Source organism: Oryctolagus cuniculus, chromosome 16, assembly GCF_964237555.1.
Source record: "Oryctolagus cuniculus chromosome 16, mOryCun1.1, whole genome shotgun sequence".
Lineage (NCBI taxonomy): Eukaryota > Metazoa > Chordata > Mammalia > Lagomorpha > Leporidae > Oryctolagus > Oryctolagus cuniculus.
Window position 1 is genome coordinate 64,522,283 of NC_091447.1, and position 19,798 is coordinate 64,542,080.

The 19,798-nt window shown below is 55.0% G+C and overlaps 1 protein-coding gene across 1 annotated transcript; it reads right to left on the reverse strand.

Moving 5' to 3' along the window:
- Positions 1-782: 782 nt before the first annotated feature.
- On the reverse strand, positions 783-19,313 carry LOC100350701 (lysosomal alpha-mannosidase). The gene is given in 25 exon segments (XM_070059331.1): positions 783-922; positions 1,363-1,465; positions 1,578-1,726; positions 1,812-2,418; positions 2,551-2,631; positions 2,759-2,846; positions 3,007-3,108; positions 3,511-3,629; positions 4,784-4,898; positions 4,978-5,075; positions 7,344-7,526; positions 7,913-8,029; positions 8,336-8,443; positions 8,806-8,915; positions 9,058-9,136; positions 9,213-9,333; positions 9,408-9,451; positions 9,453-9,491; positions 12,184-12,300; positions 13,280-13,425; positions 13,706-13,838; positions 14,344-14,537; positions 14,700-14,873; positions 15,036-15,138; positions 15,774-19,313. Coding segments are annotated over 25 exon segments (3,414 nt in total). The 5' UTR covers positions 15,918-19,313.
- Positions 19,314-19,798: the final 485 nt, after the last annotated feature.

Consider the following 19,798-nt stretch of genomic DNA (forward strand, 5'->3'; position numbering starts at 1 on the left):
CACCAGGACCTCGCCTCGCAACCTCACCCCCCACCATGGCCGGGTCAGGAAGGGCGGGGGTTCCCTGAGCCCAGGTCCAGCACAGACTCCTCCCTTGGAGGCTGCTTAAGACAGTCGTGCCAGGGCCTGTGTGGAGGGAGAAGCAAAGCAAGAGGTGGGAAGAAAGAGATGGGTGTGGCTGGGGGCTGCAGACAGGTCATGGGTGAGCACTGACCAGCAAGGGACCTCCCTTCAGGAGGCTGAGCTGGGGGGACCAGCACTGTGGCACAGTGGGTTCAGCCACTGTTTCTCAGACCGGCATCTCATATATAGGAGTGAGGGTTCGAGTCCAGGCCGATCCACGTCTGATCTCATTTCCTGCTAATGCAACTGGAAAGGCAAGAGATACTGGTCCCAGGACTTGGGTCCCTCACACCTCTGTGGGAGACCTGGCTGGAGACCTGGGTTAGCCATGATCAGCTTGGCTCTTGAGGCCATTTGGAGAGTGAACCAATGGATGGAAGACACTGCTGTCTATCTCTCTCTCTCTCTCTCTCTCTCTCACTCATTCCACTTTTCAAATAAATTTATAAATCTTTAAGGAAAAAAGAAAGAAAAGAAACCTCAGCTAGGCTTAGGTGACCTTTCTAGATCATGCACTCTATCTCTCTCCAAAAGATACCACAACCAGTCCCACGGTGACCCGAGCCTTCACAGTGCCATTTTAATGGTTTTCAAGGTGGTGGCAGCAGTAGCAACAAGGAGAAAAGGGGGGAGTCTGACTCTTCCCCAGGGCAGAGAGTTCAGGCTTGTAAAGGGGCATCCCTGGGGGTCCAGGCATCTTCTTTCCACTGGACCGAGGCCACAAAGGTGCGGATCTCCATGGGCTGCAGCATGATGGTGGCCAGGTCCAGAGGGGGCACCTTGGGGGTGGGGACAGGGCCTGGGAACGGATTGGGGAGCCAGGAGTGAGGGTAGTAACTTCCTCAACCACCTGCACACCCTCCCCTGAGCTGACCACACTGTGCACCTCCAGATGTGTCCCCAGAGCTCACTCCTGGACCTTCAAGTACTTCCGCTTGGGCCGATACACCACACAAATCCTCTCCAATGCCTGGCTGTCACCCTCACACCCTCAAAGCAACCCCAGAACTGGACACCCATGGAGAGCCTGGGATCTCTGCTCCTGGGAACGAATGCTCAAGCCCTCGTGACCTACTGCTCATGTGCTGAACCCACTTTGGACCCTGAAGCCCCGAGCCTGGATCTGCCCAGGGTCCTCAGGTTCTATACTGGATCCTGGCCCACATTCCCATGCCTCATACACCGTGCCCAGCTGCCAACCCCAGGCAGGAGCCCACCCCTCCCATGCTAGGTGCCCACCGGTGTCTGGTGTCCACTTGAGCCTGGAGGCGCTGGCCCGGGGCTGGTTGGCCGCCAGCGTGGTCTCCTGCAGGTGGGTGATGGTGAAGGTGGAGAACAGGTTCTGTGGGAACCGTGGTCGGGACCTGATCAGTGGGGGCCAAGGTGGCTTCCCCACCCCCCACTTCGTCTCTCACTCGCGTCCATTTCCTGTTTCTCTCCCACCTTCTCCTAACCTGCAAATTCAAGGTCACAGGGGAGCTCAAGTTGCGGCCCGAGTCCTCCCCCCTGGCGAACTGGTGCTCCAAGCGCAGCAGCAATTTGTCTGGGCCCCAGTGGGCCAGGGTGAGCAGGTGCACGGAGGGCGGGAGCTCCCGGCGCAGCCCTGAGAACTGCGGGGAGACGGAGGTGGGGCTGAGTCAGAGTGAGGCGGGGCTTGGGGGAAAGGGGCGGGGCCCTTCAGGACTGACCAGAGTGATCCCCACTTGGGGGTTGGTCCCAGCTGTGGGGGTCCAAGTCCAGAAATGGCCAAACTGATCTGATCAGAGTTCTGATGGAGCTAGGGCAGGGCTGAAGGACCTGAGATGTGGTGCCCCAGGGGAGGGGAGGGCAGGGCAGGTGAGAATTGAGACCCAGCAGAACCAAAGCTTGGAAGCTTCGAAGAGACTGGAGCTGGGGCTGTGCCCCGCCCACAGGAGCTGGGTAAGGACTTGGCAGGTCCTGGGCAGGCGCCACCTCAGGAGCTGACCTAGCGTATGGACTCCTGAGGGTGATGAAGATGGGTTCCAGGTGAGCCAAGGACAACCTGATCCTAGGCCAGGTCTCCCACTCTGCCATGCTGCATGCTACCTGTGTGCGCCGAGCATGTCCGGGGTGCTGGGGGGTGCCGCCACCCGGGGCCAGCACCACCTGCGGGGACAGGGCCTCTTTCTCTGCCAGCAGCCGGTGCCCTGCGGCCGCCTTGCCCACTGCGTCCAGCAGCATGAGGTGGCGCCCTCGCACCCACGACCCCGAGCCCTCCTCCAGCAGTGGCTCCCCGAGTCCACGGTTATCATCCAGCAGCAGCCTGCGGTGCACCTGGGAGGGGATGGGGAGCCAGGAGGGGGTGAAGGGGCAGCTGGTGTCCTTGTCCTGTGTCCCGCAGGGAACCAGCCAGGGACCTTGGGGGAGGACTCTACCTTGGCTGTGGCTCCCCCTACCACCACTCACCATGAGCTCCAGGGAGCCATCCTGCAGGCTGCTGCCTCCCTGTGAGCGATCCGTCAGCACCGTCAGCTGCTTCTTCCCGTCCTGGGGGGCGGGGTGAGTGTGAGGGTGGGGTGGGGAGCCAGTCCCAGCCCCAAGCACCTGGAAGATGCCACCAGTGAGGGGCCCTCCCCATTCTGTACCCAGGGAGGCACGGGGTGAGGGAGGGTACCGTGATGTAAATTCGAGTGTTGACTGGATAGTAGTTCCCCGCCACTGGCTCTGTCTGGTTCAAGTTCCAGGTGGGCCGGTAATTCCTCCTGGGGGATGGAGGTCACCTGGTCAGGCTGGGGGACCGGCTCCCCCACTCTGCTCTCTCCCTTCTTCCTGTCCCTCCCACATTCACACCATCAGCCAGCGCCCCCGCCCCTGGGCCCCACACATCACTACTGCCCCGCAGGTGCCCTGTGTCCCTGGCACCTCCTCTTCAGGATCTCCCGGCCATTGCTGTCCGTGTAGAAGTAGCCCTTGGTGTCCAGCGGCGTGTCGAAGCGACTGATCACTTCCTTCCCCAAACTGTCACTGTACCCAACAGGACAGCAAGCTCGTGAGCCTCATCTGAACTCACTCTGGGGGCGGTGTTGGGGGCAGTGGCTAAGACGCCAGCTGGGACGCCACCACCCGTACCACAGTGCCTGGGCCTGAGTCCCAGCTGTGCTCCTGCTTCCTGCTTCCTGCCTCTGTTGATGCAGACCCCAAGAGACAGCAGTGACAGTGACAGCCCTGCCACCAACATGGGGGACCAGGTTGAGCTACCAGCTCTGTAGTGAATTTGGGGAGTGAACACGAGGATGGGCAGAATCAGTCTCTCTGTATGAACCAGTGGATGAGACATCTACGACTCTCTCCATCTCTCTTTGTTGCAAGTAATTAAACTTTACTCGCACTCCCAGCCCCAGTCCCAGTCCCAGCCCAGGCACTCACCCCACAGGGATGGGCCCCACCGTCCACTCGAGCTCCAGGTGGCGCTGTCCGCGGTACAGGCGAACCACCTGGGAGCACCAGGCTGAGAAGTTCTGGTGCACCTCCTGCACCAAGGGCGTCTAAGGACACACAGGGCAGAGGGCAGGGGTCAGCCCAGCCTTGGGCAGAGGGGAGGCGTGCCAATGCCCCCTGCTGTGAACCCTCCAGAAGCTTCCATCAGGACAATCCCTCTACCAGCACAGGAATCCCACCCATCACCCCACCTGCATGGATGGGATGCCCCCACTTCCCGCTCAGTCCCTGACACAGAAGTCTTGAGTGGGGCCCGTGTGCTTGCTGCCACCACTGCCCCATCTGCCCTCCCTACAGCAGAGTTCTAGCAGGGTGTGTGGGTCCTGGTTGTGGGCTCTGCTGATAATGGGGCTCAGCCTGCCCCGTGGAATGTCGTCAGTGTGGGGTAAAACATGTCGCTTGCCCCTTTCCTCCTCCTGCAGGTTCAATGGCAGGGGTCGTGGCTGGAGGCTGAGCAGCCATGTAGGACCATGGGGAAGCTGTGTGTTGACGAAGGCAATGCAACAAAATAGAAGGGGCCTGGGTGACCATGGAACCGCTCCTCCTTCCCCAGATGGACCAGCCTGACTTCCTGTTGGACAGCAATGGTCATCTGTCTTGACTTGGGCACAGTTGACTTGGCTAATCTGTTACAATGGGCAAAGCTGTCTGCTAACCCAGTGACCTGAGCAGGAAGACGAGCACTTCAAGATCAACAACATCACACATCAGGCTCCTGAGCGAGCACGAACGTGCGTCTCGCCATCATCTTTCGTTCTCCCGCGCTAAGAGGAGACATCAGTGAGAAGCCTGGGAAAACGCCCATCCCAGTAGACCCCTACCCTACAGGAGACTCAAGTCTCCAGCCTCCATGTCAACTGCTCTTTGCATAGAACTCGGTGCCCTCTGCAAGTAGCTAGAGTTGGCTCTCCCCACTCATGGGCCATGTGGGAACACCCCAGCCAGGGTTCCTAATGCTAAGTGTCATCCTGACACCACAGCAGACACAAATGTCTTCCATGTGTTTCCCCAGGACACAGAGCAGCCCGGAACATCAGCCCTTGGGGGGACCCCCCCAGTATTCCCCTTAGGTCTTAGCCTCTTACCTGGAGGAGGAGGGAATCCTCTCCTTTCTGCACATCCCACCCGGCATGCCTGGCACTCTCCCAGCTCCCACCCGACCCCCGTCCCCACTCCCCACTCATAATTCCTGGCCCCATACCTTCAGCAGGTGGATCTGAGCTGAGCTGTTCACGGGCAGCTGCATTCCATCGGGACTAAGGATGTAGGCTTCAGAGAGCTGATGGTCTTGTATGTGAGGTGTACTGGCGTCATACCTGCCGTCAGGGCAGCCGAGAGTCAGGAAAGGGGCGCCAGCTTTCTGCACCCCCTCTCTGGCCTCCTGAGCCCCCTCACCAGAAAAATGACTGGCTCACGGGCAGCACGAGTTGCTTCTCCAGGTCTTCAATCTGCATCAAGAAACCCGTCTTGGGGTTGAATGTAGCCTGGATATACTGGGCGGAAAATAGTGGCACCACGTGAATGACCATGGCTTCAGCCAATGGCAGCTCTGTTCTTCCCGGAGCTCAGCACAACACCCTACAGTCTCCCCTCACCCCTCACTCTCTCTCTCCTCGCACTTGATCCCATTAGAGACTCCTACCAGCTCTACCTCGTCACCCCCATGGCCCTGCAGCACTCACATGGTTAACCCCATCCAGGTCCCACTCTTTGATGTTCACGTCCCACACTCTGTCCCCTACAACTGAGGGCACCGGGGACATCCCAATTTGTCTGCTTCAGACCAAAGCCGATGCATGCAGCTGACACGGGGACCATGATGCCAGCTCCCACAGAAATATTTTCATTTCTGTCAGAATCAAAAGAAAACCTCAAGACAACACTACCAAATGTATTCAAGGAAGCTTTCTTGGGTAGCATTTATCTTTATGCCACACTCTCATAAAGTAATATTTCTAACTTTTTTATGGAAATTGGGGTCCCATAATCCTTTGTTTTTCAAAGCCCATGATACTGTTCATGCAGCCATGCCCTGCCCCTGGCTCCTTCACAGTAAAGCCATGCTCATCCAGATCCTCCCAGCCTGGCCTGTTCCCTTCTCACTGTGGGTCGTCCACAGCAGGACCCTTCTGCGTCCTTGAATAACAAGTGGCTCTCTTTGCCTGTCTGGATTCCTCTGCTATCAAACAGCCAAAGGGCCCCCTCTCTCGGGTCTCACTTCACCTCCCACCTACTCTGGAAGGCATTCCAGGCCATGCCCTCCCCCTAAAATTGCCAACCTCCTGGGCACACACCTGCCTAGCATGTCACAGTGTTGGGTGATAGCATTGGGCTCCTTGCCAACCACATGGAAGAACGGGATTAAGTCCCAGCTCCCAGCTTCAGCCAGGTTCCAGGCAGTGGGGGTATTTGGAAGAGTGAATTAGGAGATGGAATCTCTGTCTTTCTCTCTCTCCCTCCTTCCCTTCCTCTCTCTGCCCTTCCTCTCAAACACCTGAATAGGTTCACTTTTTAAGAACATTTATTTATTTTATTATTTGAAAGGCAGAGTTAGAGAGAGAGAGAGAGAGAGAGAGAGAGAGAGAGAGAGAGAGAGAAAGGTCTTCCAACCACTGGTTCACTCCCCACAATAGTCAAATCCCCTACAATGGCTGGAGGTATGCCGATATGAAGCCAAGAGCCAGGAGCTTCTTCTGGGTCTCCCATCCAGGTGCAGGGGCCCACTTGGGCCATCTACTACTGTTTTCCCAGGCCATAGCAGAGACCTGAATTGGAAGTGGAGCAGCCAGGATGCAAACTGGCGCCCATATGGGATGCCGGCACTGCAGGTAGCAGCTGTGCCAGCTAAGCCACAATGTTGGCTCCTGAATATGTTAATTTTAAAACACCCATATGCGGGAGCAGCCCTGTGTTACAGTAGATAAAGCCATCATCTGTGGCACTGACATCACACATGGGGGCCAGTTTAATTCCTGGCTTACTTACTTACTTATTTACTTACTTAATATTTACTTATGAGAGTTACAGACAGTAAAAGGAAGAGAGAGAGGTCTTGCGTCTGCTAGTTCACTTCCTAAATGTTCGCAATAGTCGGAGCTGTGCCAATCTGAAGCCAGGAGCCAGGAGTTTCTTCTGGGTCTTCCATACAGGTGCAGGGGCCCAAGGACTTGGGCCATCTTCTACTGCTTTACTGGGCCATAGCAGAGACCTGAATTGGAAGTGGAGCAGCCAGGACTTGAACTGGTGCCCATATGGGATGCTGGCACAGCAGGTGGAGGATTAACCTACTGCACTCCTGGCTGCTCCACTTCTAATCCAACTCCATGCTAATGTGTCTGGGAAAGCAGTGGAAGATGGCTCAAGTCCTTGGGCCCCCAAGCCCAGCTGGGAGAATAGGAAGAAGCTCCTGGATCCTGACTTCAAATTGGCCCAGATCCAGCCATGGCAGCCATCTGGGAGTGACCCAGCAGATGTAATCTCTGCCTCTCTCAGTCTCCACTGTCTCTCTCTCTAACTCTGCCTTCGAAATAAATAAATAAATACATATTAAAACACACATTTTTTGAAATATCTGTCATGTGTCCCACAATGTCACACCGCATCCTCCCAGGACACCTAGGAGAGGACACTGAGGCTCACATGAAGGTCATTCACTCAAGGTCACACCATCAGGGCAGTGAGGTGATGGCAGACCACAAACCCAGGCACCGCCAACCCAGAGCCTGCACAGCTCAGGGCAAAGTATCAAAATGGAGACTCGCCTTGTTTCTGATGATGACACCCGGCCTGGGCTTCTGGGGGATGCACCAGGGGAAGTGGCCCTGGCGTTTCTGCTGAGACACCACTGCTACGGAGTAGATGCTGAAGCCCAGGGCCGGCACCGAGGCGGAGAACAGCAGCTCTGGGCTGGGCTTCTGTCCCTCTGGTTGGGGAAGCAGCAGCACCTCGGGGAAGGGAGCGGGGAAGCTGAGCCAAGAGGCTGTGGGTGAGCACAGAAACCATCACACTCAGTACAGCAGGCAGCAAACTCGAGGAGGGGAGGGAGTCCTGGGAGGGAGGAGAGAGACGGGGGGAGGCAATGGAGGGAGGGAGGACTGCAGGGGAGGAGGAGGCTCAAGGGGGGAGGCCGTCTGGGAGGCAGGGGCTCTCCAGAAACAGGGAGGAAATGTCCTGGGGGATTAAAGGGGACCACTCGGGTGGGAGAGATGCTCCGAGGGGGGCTGATGCTAAGGGCCAGAGCGGGCAGAGATCTACAGGGACAGGAGGGGACCACGAGGGGGAGAGGCGTGCCCATGGGTGTCCTCGGGTGACAGTCCCTGAAGGGGCTCACATCGCTGGGCACCGCATGGCCACTGGGGTCCTTCACAAGAAAAGCGCCTGCACTGACCGGCAGCCGCACCATGCGGTCCACCTTCCGGGCCAGGGGGTTGTAAATGGCGACCTGGAACTGGGGGAGGGGGACAGGCAGGGCGGGGGTCACAGCACGCATTCTCTAAACCTTGGGTGGCGACATCCCTGGTGACCCCGGTGTGGTCACCAACCTCCTCCTTGGTCTCTGTCCTGCCCTGGCGTAGCAGATCCTCAGGATATCTCACCCCAGAAGGGTGGAACGTACAAATTACCTAACCCGCCCTGCAAGAGCCATCAGCTGCAGCACTGGCTCCTCTTCTGTGCGCCCCACCACCTCTCGGGGTACCTCCCCCTGGGCCCCGCCCCCGGCACCTGCCTCCCGCCCCGCCCCCACCCGGCTCACGCGCGCCGACGTCTGGCTGAGCGGGCAGACGCTGATGTTGAGCTCCGGGCAGATGGAGAAAGCCTCCTGGGAGCCGCTGAGCCGCGCCAGGGCGTTGCTCAGGAGAACCTGGGGGGCAGCGCCACGGGGCGGCTTCGCTCTAAATGCCCACCCGGGTCTCCTTTCACTCTGGCAGTACAGCACCCCCATATCGCATTCCTGGCCCTGTCTCCCAGGTGGTGACACCCGCCCACCTTTCTGTGTTAATTTGTTTGTTCTATGTTAATTTTCTATGATAATTTGCAGACGCCCTTGTCCCACCCCTTTATCTCATTGCATTCACTCCCAGCCCCAGCAGAGCTCACTGCCCATCCGCACTGCGCCCACGCCCTAGCCTTCGCCTTCTTCCCGCCTCTCCCCGCACCCTCCAGTCTGAGGCCTGGCCCCTTCACGTCTCCACTCCCTCCTCTCCAAGGCCCCACCCCTCCCACCTTGCAGGGCCTCCAGCCCGCAGCAAGCTGGCGCGCATAGTCTTCTACCACCTGCTGGCTGGAGGTGCCACTGACCGCTTGGTGGTTCTGAAGCACCGCCATGGCTTTATCTGCGGACCCCAAGAAGACAAAAAGGCCCCGTATGGGAGGAAATCTTAAAGAGGTTAATAAGGGGCTTGAGGGGCCAGCCCAGAGCTGGGTCCCACCTGCAGCCCCTCTCCCGTCCCCACCCCCGCGCCGGCCGACCCCTACCTAGGGGAGCGCTGTCTCCCGACCCATAGGGCCCCACGTTGGCCGCCGGGCTCGCCAGCGCCTCCAGCTGCTTGCACACCTGGGGAGCAGTGCGCAAGTTCAGGCTCCTGGTCTAAGGGGCCTCCTGGCTGCCCCCTCCCGCCGGCGCCGCCCACCTGCAGGAAGTTGTAGCTGACGCGCTCATAGCGCTTGAGGGCCGGCCGGCTGGAGAAGTAGCCGGTCCAGAACTGGTGGGGGCCATCAGCGTACGGGAAGAAGTCGTCCTCCTTCAGCGACCTGCGCGGGCGGAGAGGGCGGGGTCACGAGGCGTGGGGCACGCCAACCCCCAGCCCCCCGGGGCCCCCAAATACCAGGTGAGGTTGGCCTTGTTCAGCTCCCAGAGGTAACAGGCGGGGGGTGGAGTAGAGCACGTGGACGCGGCTCCCCTTTGCCTGCTGCTGGGGGGAGGGGAGTGGGTGAGCCCTCGGGGACAGCGCTGTGTCCCCGGGACCCACAGCTGCGCACATCCGGTCGGCTCCGGTGCTAAGTCAATGGTGCACCTTCTGAGTGCACCATTGATCAGGTGTGAAAATGATTCTGGTCAAATCCAAACATTAGCATCCTTGGCAGGATTCTTGGATGATGCAAGAATTTTATTAAACCTTTTCAATAATTCAAATTTTACTATGAGAATTGTTCATGGGAGAACAAAATGTAACCTTATGAGGCAGGAATATCATTGTCAGCCTTGTCAAGTTGTTTCTAAAAGCCAGTTTTGTTCACCCTTAACTTAGGGAGGTGAGCGAACAAGAAGGTGATATGCATGAGGAACAAAGATGTTCTGCAGTGCTGTGTCCCCAGTGTCCCCAGTAGGCACTCAACAAACATTTCAGTGAACCAAGAGCTGTGCATCCAAATGTCTACACACATCCATTCATACATGCCTACAGTTGGCCTTCACTATCCATAGGAGATTGGTTTCTGGTTGCCCACAAGATACAGAAAGCCACAGATCACAAGTCTCTTATGTCTACTGCATAGTATTTACATAGAGCCTATGCAATCCTTCCATAGATACATTATGTTTCCTTAAAAGATGTATGTATGATGGGGGGGGGAGAGAGAGAGAGAGAGAAATGTCCATTTGCTGGTTCACTCCCCCAAGTGGCCACAGTGGCTGGGGCTGGCACAGGCTGAAGTCAGGATCCTGGAACTTATCCACCCATGGAAAGCACCCATGGCTGCATTAGCAAGGAGTTGGAAAGAAAGTTGCAGCAGCCGGGACTCCATCAAGGGATCATATGGGATGCGGGTGTTCATATGGGGCAGCTTAACCTGCTGTGCACAATGGTGGCCTCTTCCTTTATACTTTAAATCATCTCTAGATTATGTAGACTAATAAGTGTGATGTAGGTGTTCAAAACAGCGGATAAAAAGTATCATTTAGGGGGACATTATAAGAGGAAATGTCTAAGACAGTCATCCTAGACAACAATGAAGACAAGAATAGTGATGTCTACATCCCATGTCAGTGCCATGGTTCAAATCCCATCCACATCGCCAATTCCAGCTTTCTGCTAAAGCACACCCTGGGAGGTAGTAGGTGATGGCTCAAATGATTGGGTCCTTGGGAGACCTGGATTGACTTTCCAGCTCCTGGCGTCACCCTGGTTCAGGGCAGCACAATGCAGGCATTTTGGGAGTGAGCCAGCAGATGGGAGAGGCCTCTGTCTCTCTACCTTTCATACAAATAAAATAAGATGGACTGTCTGCTATTCAAATAGTAAATAAATTTTCAAAAATAAATGTTTAATAAGGAAAACATTGGTACATGTTCAACACAGACACAATATGTTCTTTAAGATTGATGTATGACATTGAAAGACATTGTGCCAAAGACAGCAAGCGACCAACAGTCTTCCATCCATTGGTCCACTCCCAAAATGGTCACAGTGGCTTGGCTAGGGCAGGGCAAACCCAGGAGCCAGGATCTGCCTGGGTCTCCCATGTGTGTGACAGAGGGTCAAGCACGTGGGCCATCTTTTACTGCCTTCCCAGGCACATTATCAGGCAACCGGATCAGAAGTGCAGCACCCAGGATTCAAACCTGGGCTCTGATGTGCGATGCCAGCTGTAGAGGTGGGAGCTAGCCCATAGCATCACAACACCAGCCCTGTGATTTTTTTTAACACCTTGACACACAGTGGATTGATTCCTTGGAAGTGTGTGGACTCCCCTGATGCCACAGGCCAACGGTACAGTCACACACACACTCACACTGTGTTCATGGCCAATCACTCTGTTCTTTGATACACTCAGGAGTGAACACACAATTCAGAAACAGAGAGGCTGCCCCAGCCCTCGTGGAATTCACAGCCCAGGAGAGGGGAGGCAACTCAGACCCCGAGTGCTTCAGAACATTCGGCAGGCCCTGCGTTGTGCTGAACCAGGCGAGCTGCCACTCACCACCACGGGACATCCCACACCGGAGTGCCTACTTAAAGTCCCCACCCCTCCACGTGTGTGATCCAGGCTCCTGCGGATGCTCCTGGCAGGCAGCAGATGGTGTCCCAAGGGCTTGGGTTCCTGCCACCCACAGGGGGAGGCTCCGATTGAGTTCTCAGCTCCTAGCATCCACCTGGGCCAGCCTGGGCCACCATTGTGGATGTTTGGGGGGGGGTGAAATAGTAGTTGAAAGAGCTCTCTGTGTCTACATATCCCTACATGCCTTTCCAATGAAAATAAAAATAAATATAAACATGTCAAGTAAAACTAGAAGGGGGGAGGTACAGAATGCAAAAGATGTGATTACAAAATCAGGCTCTGAGAGGTGCTACATGGCCGGTTTTGAAGACAAAGGAAGGGGTCATGGCCAAGGAACACAAGCAGTGAAAAGACAAAGACGCAGGTTCTCTCCCAAAGCCTCCGGAAGGCACCCAGCCCTGTCCACACTTCCGTGCCAGCCCAGTGCAATCCGTGCTCAACTGCTGACCTACAGAACTGGGAGACCATGGATTTCTGCTGTTTTGAGCAGCTCAGTTTATGGTCATTTGTTACTAAGACAGCATCTGTAGCTGTGCCAATGACCCAGGTCCCTGCATCCAAGTTCACACTGGGACAGGAGCACTGCAGGGCTGGGACACTGACCTGTGCGTTGACCAGCCGGATGAGCTTGTCGAGGTTCTTGAACCACATGTCTGCGTTCTCATAATAGAAGTCACCACCCATGGTCATCACGGTGTGCTTGGTGCGGTAGGACCGGTGCTGCAGGGCAAAGGCAGTGCTCAGGTCCCTTTGTCCTGGCCACCGCTGTGTCTATTTATGTCTTTGTATACAACAAGGATGCTTCAACATATCATGGTAAATAGAACTGAAAAGTAAAAATTATTTTGGTGCCAAATGTACAGAAATCATGTCTAATGTTTCCAAAATACATATTTTCATGAGCTTTTTTGAAGACCCCTCATGTGTGGTCAGGAATGTCAATGTGGGGTGTGCACTTGGTGCAGGAGTTCAGAGACTCCCTTGGGATGACACATCCCATATTGGAGTGTCTGGGTTCAGATCTCAGCTCCACTCCTGATTCCAGGTATCTGGCATATACATCCCAGGAGGCAGGAGTTGATGGTGCAGGCACTTGCATGCCTTTCACCTACAAAGCAGATAGGCACGCAGCTCTGCACTCCTTTCTTCAGCCTGGCCTGACCTAGTTGTTTCAAGCATTTGGGAAGGAAACCAACAAGTGGAAGATCGATTGATCTCTCTCTCTCTTCTCTCTCCTTCTCTCCCTCCTGCCTCTATCTCTCAAGCATTCAGCCTCACATAACCAAATAAAAAGTATATAAATCATTTTTCAAGAATGCTTTCAATGAAAACTAAATTGATTTTGACTCTAAAAAATTTGAAATCCATACAGTGTTTTTTCAATATGCATCTCTAGGAACCTATAGAGGACCCCTTATGGTGCATGATGGCACACAGACACACGAAGAGCCACAGGCTGGTGAGCGGTTCTCCTGGGAGTGCCACATGGATGAGGACACTGGTTCCCATGGCTACGCTGTCCCTGCACCTGCATGGGTCAATGAGGAATGCATGCAAATCTACTGTGGGACACGGAGACCGTGACTGGAACAGTACATTCCCCCAAGGGCTATGAGAAGGCTTTAGGCATCGAATGGGCCGTAGAGGAGGCTGTTTCTCATGTGCACCTCAGTCCCACAGGCTATGAACACCCAGTTACCTGGGTAGTGGCCAAGTTGAGGAAGTAATCAACCAGTTCCTTGGAGTTGTGCTCAGGGCTGTTGGGGTTGTCCACCACAGGCTTGTCATCACATAGCCTATCCCAGCACAGATACCTTGGGGGGTCGTAAACATTGGGGAGCACACCTGTGGGCCACATCAGTCTCAAGAGAATAGCCCAGCTCCCCAGACATGCCCTAAGATCAAAGCTAGCCATACCTCCCCCAAGGAGGGCTTCAGAACTTGTAGGATCCAAAGCAAAAGGAAAATTCTAGGCTCTTGTTCACAAACATTAAGAATTTGAAGACGCAGACAGCAGAGCACTAAATCAAGACCAAGGAGGCCTGTGGAGCTTGGGGCCAATAAGTCTAAGGCCAGTGTGATCGTGGGGCCCTGGGTGACTGATCAGGTCACCCCACAGCCTCACCAGTGAAGAGATCGGCGGTCGGGGGCTGCAGGCTGGCACTGGCCCGCCACACCAGCTCCAGCTCCCGCTTTGTCTTCCGCAGCTCTTTGTCTTGGTAATCCACACGTCCCAAGAAGATGCCATCAAAGCCCATCTAGGGGTGTAGCAGGATGGGGCACTAGGAATTAGTACCCAGTCCTCCACCATCAAGCTCCCTTTGGCTTGGGAGAGGCAGGCAGAACACGGGTAGTAATCGAGTTTCTTTAAAAGCTTTGGGAAGAGTCAGAGCATACCACATGACCTTGGGGAGGAGATGGGCCAAACTCAGAATCTATCTCCACCTGCCCAGAAATGTCAAGGTCAAGAGGAAACTGACCCATGTGTAATCTGGGGGTGTTAATGCCAGAAACAACCAATGAAGGTGGGTTTAAAGCACCCTAGGGCACCACCTGCCACTCAGCTTGGGAAGGAGCCAGGATCCTAGCATGTGGGGCGGGGCCAGAGCACGGAGAGGAGAAAGGAGAGAGAGCAGAGTCCATAAAAGGGGTTCACTCTTGGGGTCAGACCTGGCAGGGCTCACAACTGGCCAAGGGCTGGTCAGTGGTGAGGGAGGAGTCAGAGCGAGTGAAAGGGTGCATCCAGAGAGGACCACACAGCACCTGCGCAAAGAGCGAAGCCTGTTCCCGAGAGTGCCCAAAGGGGTCGATGTGCCAGGCCACACGGGGGCGCCCGTCGTCGCCGAACGTGTCCTGCAGGAAGCGCAGCCCCAGCGTCATCTGGTCCACGATGGCGCCATAGTGGGTGGCCGCCTCGTCGTTCATCACCCAGCCACCGTTGGCAAACTCCAGGCGCCCTGTGCGGGATGGGGCAGGGGCGGGGTCAAGGGCAGGGACCTGGTCCAGGGAGAGTGGTGCTGGGATGAGAGGAGAAAAGCGTTCACTCCCTGTCTCAGAAGCCAGGGTTACAGGAGGAAGCTGAGCCGGGCTTCCATTTCCCGTCCTTGGGGCAGGCTCACCCTGGCGCACCAGCTCCCGCACGGCTTTCCGGGTTGCGTTCGTCTGCTGGTGCCACCAACGGGAGAAGAAGGCCATCTCCACGTAGACGAACCTGCGGCTGGGCTCTGCCCGCAGGGCGGAAATGACCGAGTCCAGGATGTACTCCACACCAGCGTGCTGGAGGCTGTTATAAACTGTGGACACAGGGGTTGGGCACTCAGGGAGCAGGAGAGCCAGGGGGACCCTCCTCCACACAGGAGCCCAGGCCAGGCATTGCCCCCATCCTGCTGTCCAGGGCTCAGAAGGGGTTGGAGGCCCAGGATGGGTGTCTGGGGCCACGCCCACCGAGTGCTTACCCCCATAGTAGTACTGGTCCACTGTCTTGACCCAGCCCACATCATTATGTGTGTGGGGCAGCAGGTGAACGTTCAGCATGTCCGGCTGCACCGTGGGGCATGTCTGCACGGGGACCCAACACACACACACACACACACACACACACAGATCAGTACCCCAGGGCAGAGGTGGAGAGGGGGAAGGGCCCAGCTCAGGGGACAGCATGATGGACACTGGGGTGTGGTGGGGAGGCCAGGCCCTCCCAGGCAGGACACACGCATCACGGTGCTCACATGCACAGCTCCCACCCCGCACAGCCCCCCAGCGCGTCTCTCCCTCTCCCCCTGGGAAAATCATCAGAGCCCTGGCTGAGGTGCATTCAGCCCCGCACACAGCTGACCTGCGGGCATCCTGGGGCACACAGAGGGCAGTGACCTGGGCAAGGGGGCCTCAGGGAGTGGAGGAGCCAGGGTGGACTTCACAGAGGCGGCGTTCACAGCCCCGGTTCTCTCTGAGCACCCTCCCCCCCAACACATACACACCACATCTCCCATTCCCACACAGTCCTCCAATCACAGGCTAGGACATACAAAGGCCAGCAGTTTGTAGACACAGGGGGGACAGAGACCACCCCACCCCTTCATGAATGCCAGCCTGCACTCAGACTCCACTGTGGGGTCAGCAGCCATTCAGAGGTCCACACCCGCGGCCCCTCCTCTCCCTGGCCGGCTTTCGATTCATCCCAGGGATTCGCTCACCTGGTATCCTGCAGCGTGTGTGCTGTGCGCTGCCCTGAACAGCAGAAAGAGCAAAGACAGAGGCGGGACTGGTATCCACCAGGCTCGCCCCATGTCCTCGCAGCCCCCAGTGTGGGTTCCCGAAGCCTCTGCAATGGCAGTCATGATTCCAGTGCTCCTGACCCTGCACAGCCACCACTGGGACTGCAGGAGGGTTCCTGGTCCCACCCCCAGAACCAGACCTGGTCAATCAGCACCAAGGGGGTGGGACTCAAGTCTGGCCAGCAGCCACAAGGAGTGTGGCTGTAGTGCTGCGTCAGCCTGGCTTCCTTGAATGCAGTGGACCATGGTCCTGGGATGGCCCAGGGGTGCCTTCAGCCTCTCGCTACCCCTGTGGGGGCCTGGGAATGACTCTATGCCCTTGAGAGAGGAGGTCTCAGCTCTCCCTGTGGATACCGGATGTTCCAAGTGGGTATGGCTGGATCCTAGCAGGTCTCATCGACCATCAGGGAGGGACTTCAGAGGGACCAAGCTGGGCTCGGAGCAGGGTCGATGAGGGCATGGGGATCAGGCCACTGGGACAACAAAGTGTCCTGGTGGCTTCCAGGTCCCACCAGTCCAGCCAGGTCCTCATCTCTCTACTAAGAAAACCAAAGCCCAGACTCCTTAGTGGTTGAAAATCGGTATCTCTCTCCCTCCAACCCTCTCTCATCTTACAAGTAAATAATTTAAAAACATGTTTTAGAGGGATGCTTCTGTGGACAGTTCCCAGGCTGCACTGTGACTGGGTGACACCGCCCTTCTTGGTTTTCACGTCTGACCCAGGCCAGACCCTGGCTCCCTCAGTGGTCACGGAAACCTCAGGATGCCCTCTCACACTGGGACCCTCTGGGAGTCTCCGTGTCCAGCTCCCATCAATGCTTCCTTTGCAAGGGTCCTGAATACATTCCCAGGAGTCACCAGCAGGTGGAGCCAATCCCAGGACTCATGCAGAGCTTTAGCCAGGCCCCAGTAGCCACTGAGTCTCTGACCAGCCCGAGCCTGTCACAGGGAGGCCTCAAAGGCACTCATGGTGATGGATTCAGGGGTCAGACCCAATAGTAGGAGATCAAAGGATGACCCAGGGCAGCTCCATGGGTCATCTTGGCTTCCCTAGGCCAGTGCCCGCCTGTGGGACCACAGCAGCTACATTTTCCATAGGTTCATGTACGACCACGTCCAGCGAGCACTCCTGCACACAGAAATCTGGACAACTTGGGTTGCACCATCTATGATGGTGAGCTTTATCTTGTTTGTGATCAGATCGTCATTACTAACAAGAACACCTCTAACAAGTCCAGGATGTCCACTCTCACCTCCATCAGCCACAAAGGGCCTGGCCGAGGGTATGTTGATGGAGGGGATGTCACTCCCTTTCTACTCTGAACCTCAGCTTAAATCACAGCATCTCCTTGGTGACAGACACCAGAACACACCAGAAGTGTACATTACGCCAACCTCTGGGCCTCTGCCTCCTGGGAAGCCCACAGCTGTCTGAGGCCTCCTCACCGGCACCTGCCACGGGTTCAACCTCCTGCTCCAGGACCTCCCCCGACTCCTCCCCCAAGGCCAGCTCAGGAAGGGTCTGGGTTCCCTGAGCCCAGGCCCAGCACAGGCCCTCCTTTGGCAGCTGCTTAAGACGGCTCTACCAGGGCCTGTGAGCAGGAAGAAACAAAACAAGAGGTAGGAAAGGGGAGATGGGTGTGGCTGGGTGCTGCAGACACAAGGTCTGGTATGAGCATTGGCTAGGAAGGGACCTCCCTGCAAAAGGCTCGGCTGGGCGGGGGGAAGAGCCTTATGGTGCAGGGGATAAACCTGCTGTTTTCTAGGCTGGTGTCTCCTATCTGAGCGATGGCTTGAGTCCTCGCTGATCCACTTCTGGTGGTGCTCACTGCTAATGCACCTAGGAGAATAACACAGGATGGCCCAAGTGCCTGGGCTCCTGCACACACCATCACAGACCTGCATGGAATTCCATTTTCCCCTACTCAAGAAGATGTGCTCTAGGGATTGCATAATGAATTATAAGTGGGTTAGTGGCAATAGTAGTAAGGAAAGCAAGAAAGAAGAATCAGAAGTAGATTATACACTATAATATCTCAGAAAGCAATGGAAACACAGAAGGATGTGGGAAAGGTAAGTATATCTCAGGCAATGTTGTGTATGGATTGTTGAGTTCTATGTCTTTTATACACAAAATTTGTCCAACATCCAAATTCATAGTAGAGTATCTTAGCAAGACTCGCACAAATATTGTGATTAATGTTTGGTGCAAGGTAATGACTACGTGGAAGGATTTGTTCCACTGCTTCCTGTGGAAGATGTCCAGTGGCTGGTCTCAGGAAATCAGCTCCAGCACTCAAGTGTTCTACTCCCATACAGTCATTCCAGAGGAAGGTTTCCATCAGGCACAAAGTATAATTGTTAATTATCCTACAATCATGTGAGATCGTGACACTGATATTTTGTTTACAGTTTCTGTCTGGACAGAAGGTGTAATTATTACCCATTAAGGTCAGCATGACACATATCAGGATCAATATCAATATCAGAGTTGTGGGTACAGAAAATAATATCTGAAGGGGCTCAGAGTCTACAAAGGAAAGAGGAAAGGACAGAAAGGGAACAAGCCAATCTGACACGGAAGCTCTGGCTACTTTTCCCTCGATGTACGTATTACTTATCATGGTAGGTGGAGTCTTCACTATAAATCTGTTCAGTAGCACTAGGATGATAGCTGGCTATTCAGTCTGGCTCTGTTACTATTGCTTTTTCACATTTCCCACTTGTAACATTGTTGTGAAGGTTTAAACCAGGCTGATATTGCCATATTTTAGTGAGGCACTTGTTTCTTTTTGCTTAAGAGGTTGAGATATTTGTTCTATAACCCTAGGTTGTAAAATTGTTATCTTGTTAAGTGTATTGCCTACCACAGATAAGAAAGCCATCACCCAGGCTTTCTTAGGAGAGCCACCCAAGTATCCTGGCACTGCACAACACTGTGTGTTCCACCAAGCACACCGAGCACGCCAAGTGCACTAAGTCGTCTTGAGCTCATGCTATGCTTCCAAAAGTATAAAACTTGCTCCAACTTAGGTTTAAGTGATCGTTAAACTTAGGTTTAAGTGGATCTGACTGGTGGAGTATTTTTAGGTTGTAATCTTCTAGCACTAAAAGTAAATCTTGTAGTGCCTTGTAGATCTTCAGCTAATGTAAGTGTCTAAATGTAAAAGCAAATGTGGGCCGGCGCGGCTCAATAGGCTAATCCTCCACCTAGTGGCGCCGGCACACCGGGTTCTAGTCCCGGTCGGGGCACCGGATTCTTTCCCGGTTGCCCCTCTTCCAGGCCAGCTCTCTGCTGTGGCCTGGGAAGGCAGTGGAGGATGGCCCAAGTGCTTGGGCCCTGCACCCCATGGGAGACCAGGAGAAGCACCTGGCTCCTGGCTTTGGGTCAGCGTGGTGCGCCGATCACAGCGCACCAGCCGTGGTGGCCATTGGAGGGTGAACCAACAGCAAAAGGAAGACCTTTCTCTCTGTCTCTCTCTCTCACTGTCCACTCTGCCTGTCAAAAAAAAAAAAAAAAAAAAGCAAATGTGTTCTCTCTGGTAAGACAGAAGAGAAGTGTTCTTTAAGGGTAGGGTGCACAGCTAGTTATAAAAATCATAACTAATAATATAACAATTTTAGGGAAAAGAAAAATAAAATTAGTCAGGGATGGTTCATTTTGGCTAACTGCGCTTTCCTATGCCTATTAACTGTCCAATAAATGTGCCCGTGTCCATCTCCTAAGAACCCCTGTGGAGACAGATTACTTGTGTGAGCTTTTGCTATCCCCTTATAAGGTAATTTAGGGATTCTAGTGGTATTTGGAGAATTGTCAGTATTTGGCGCAGGGTTTAAATAGCTATGAGGTGACTGTTTATGGAATCTTTCTCTTTGATTTAAGTTAAACAGGCTAAGTCTAAAGCTTGCTGCAGACTAGGCTGTATATCTATCAACTGCAGTTC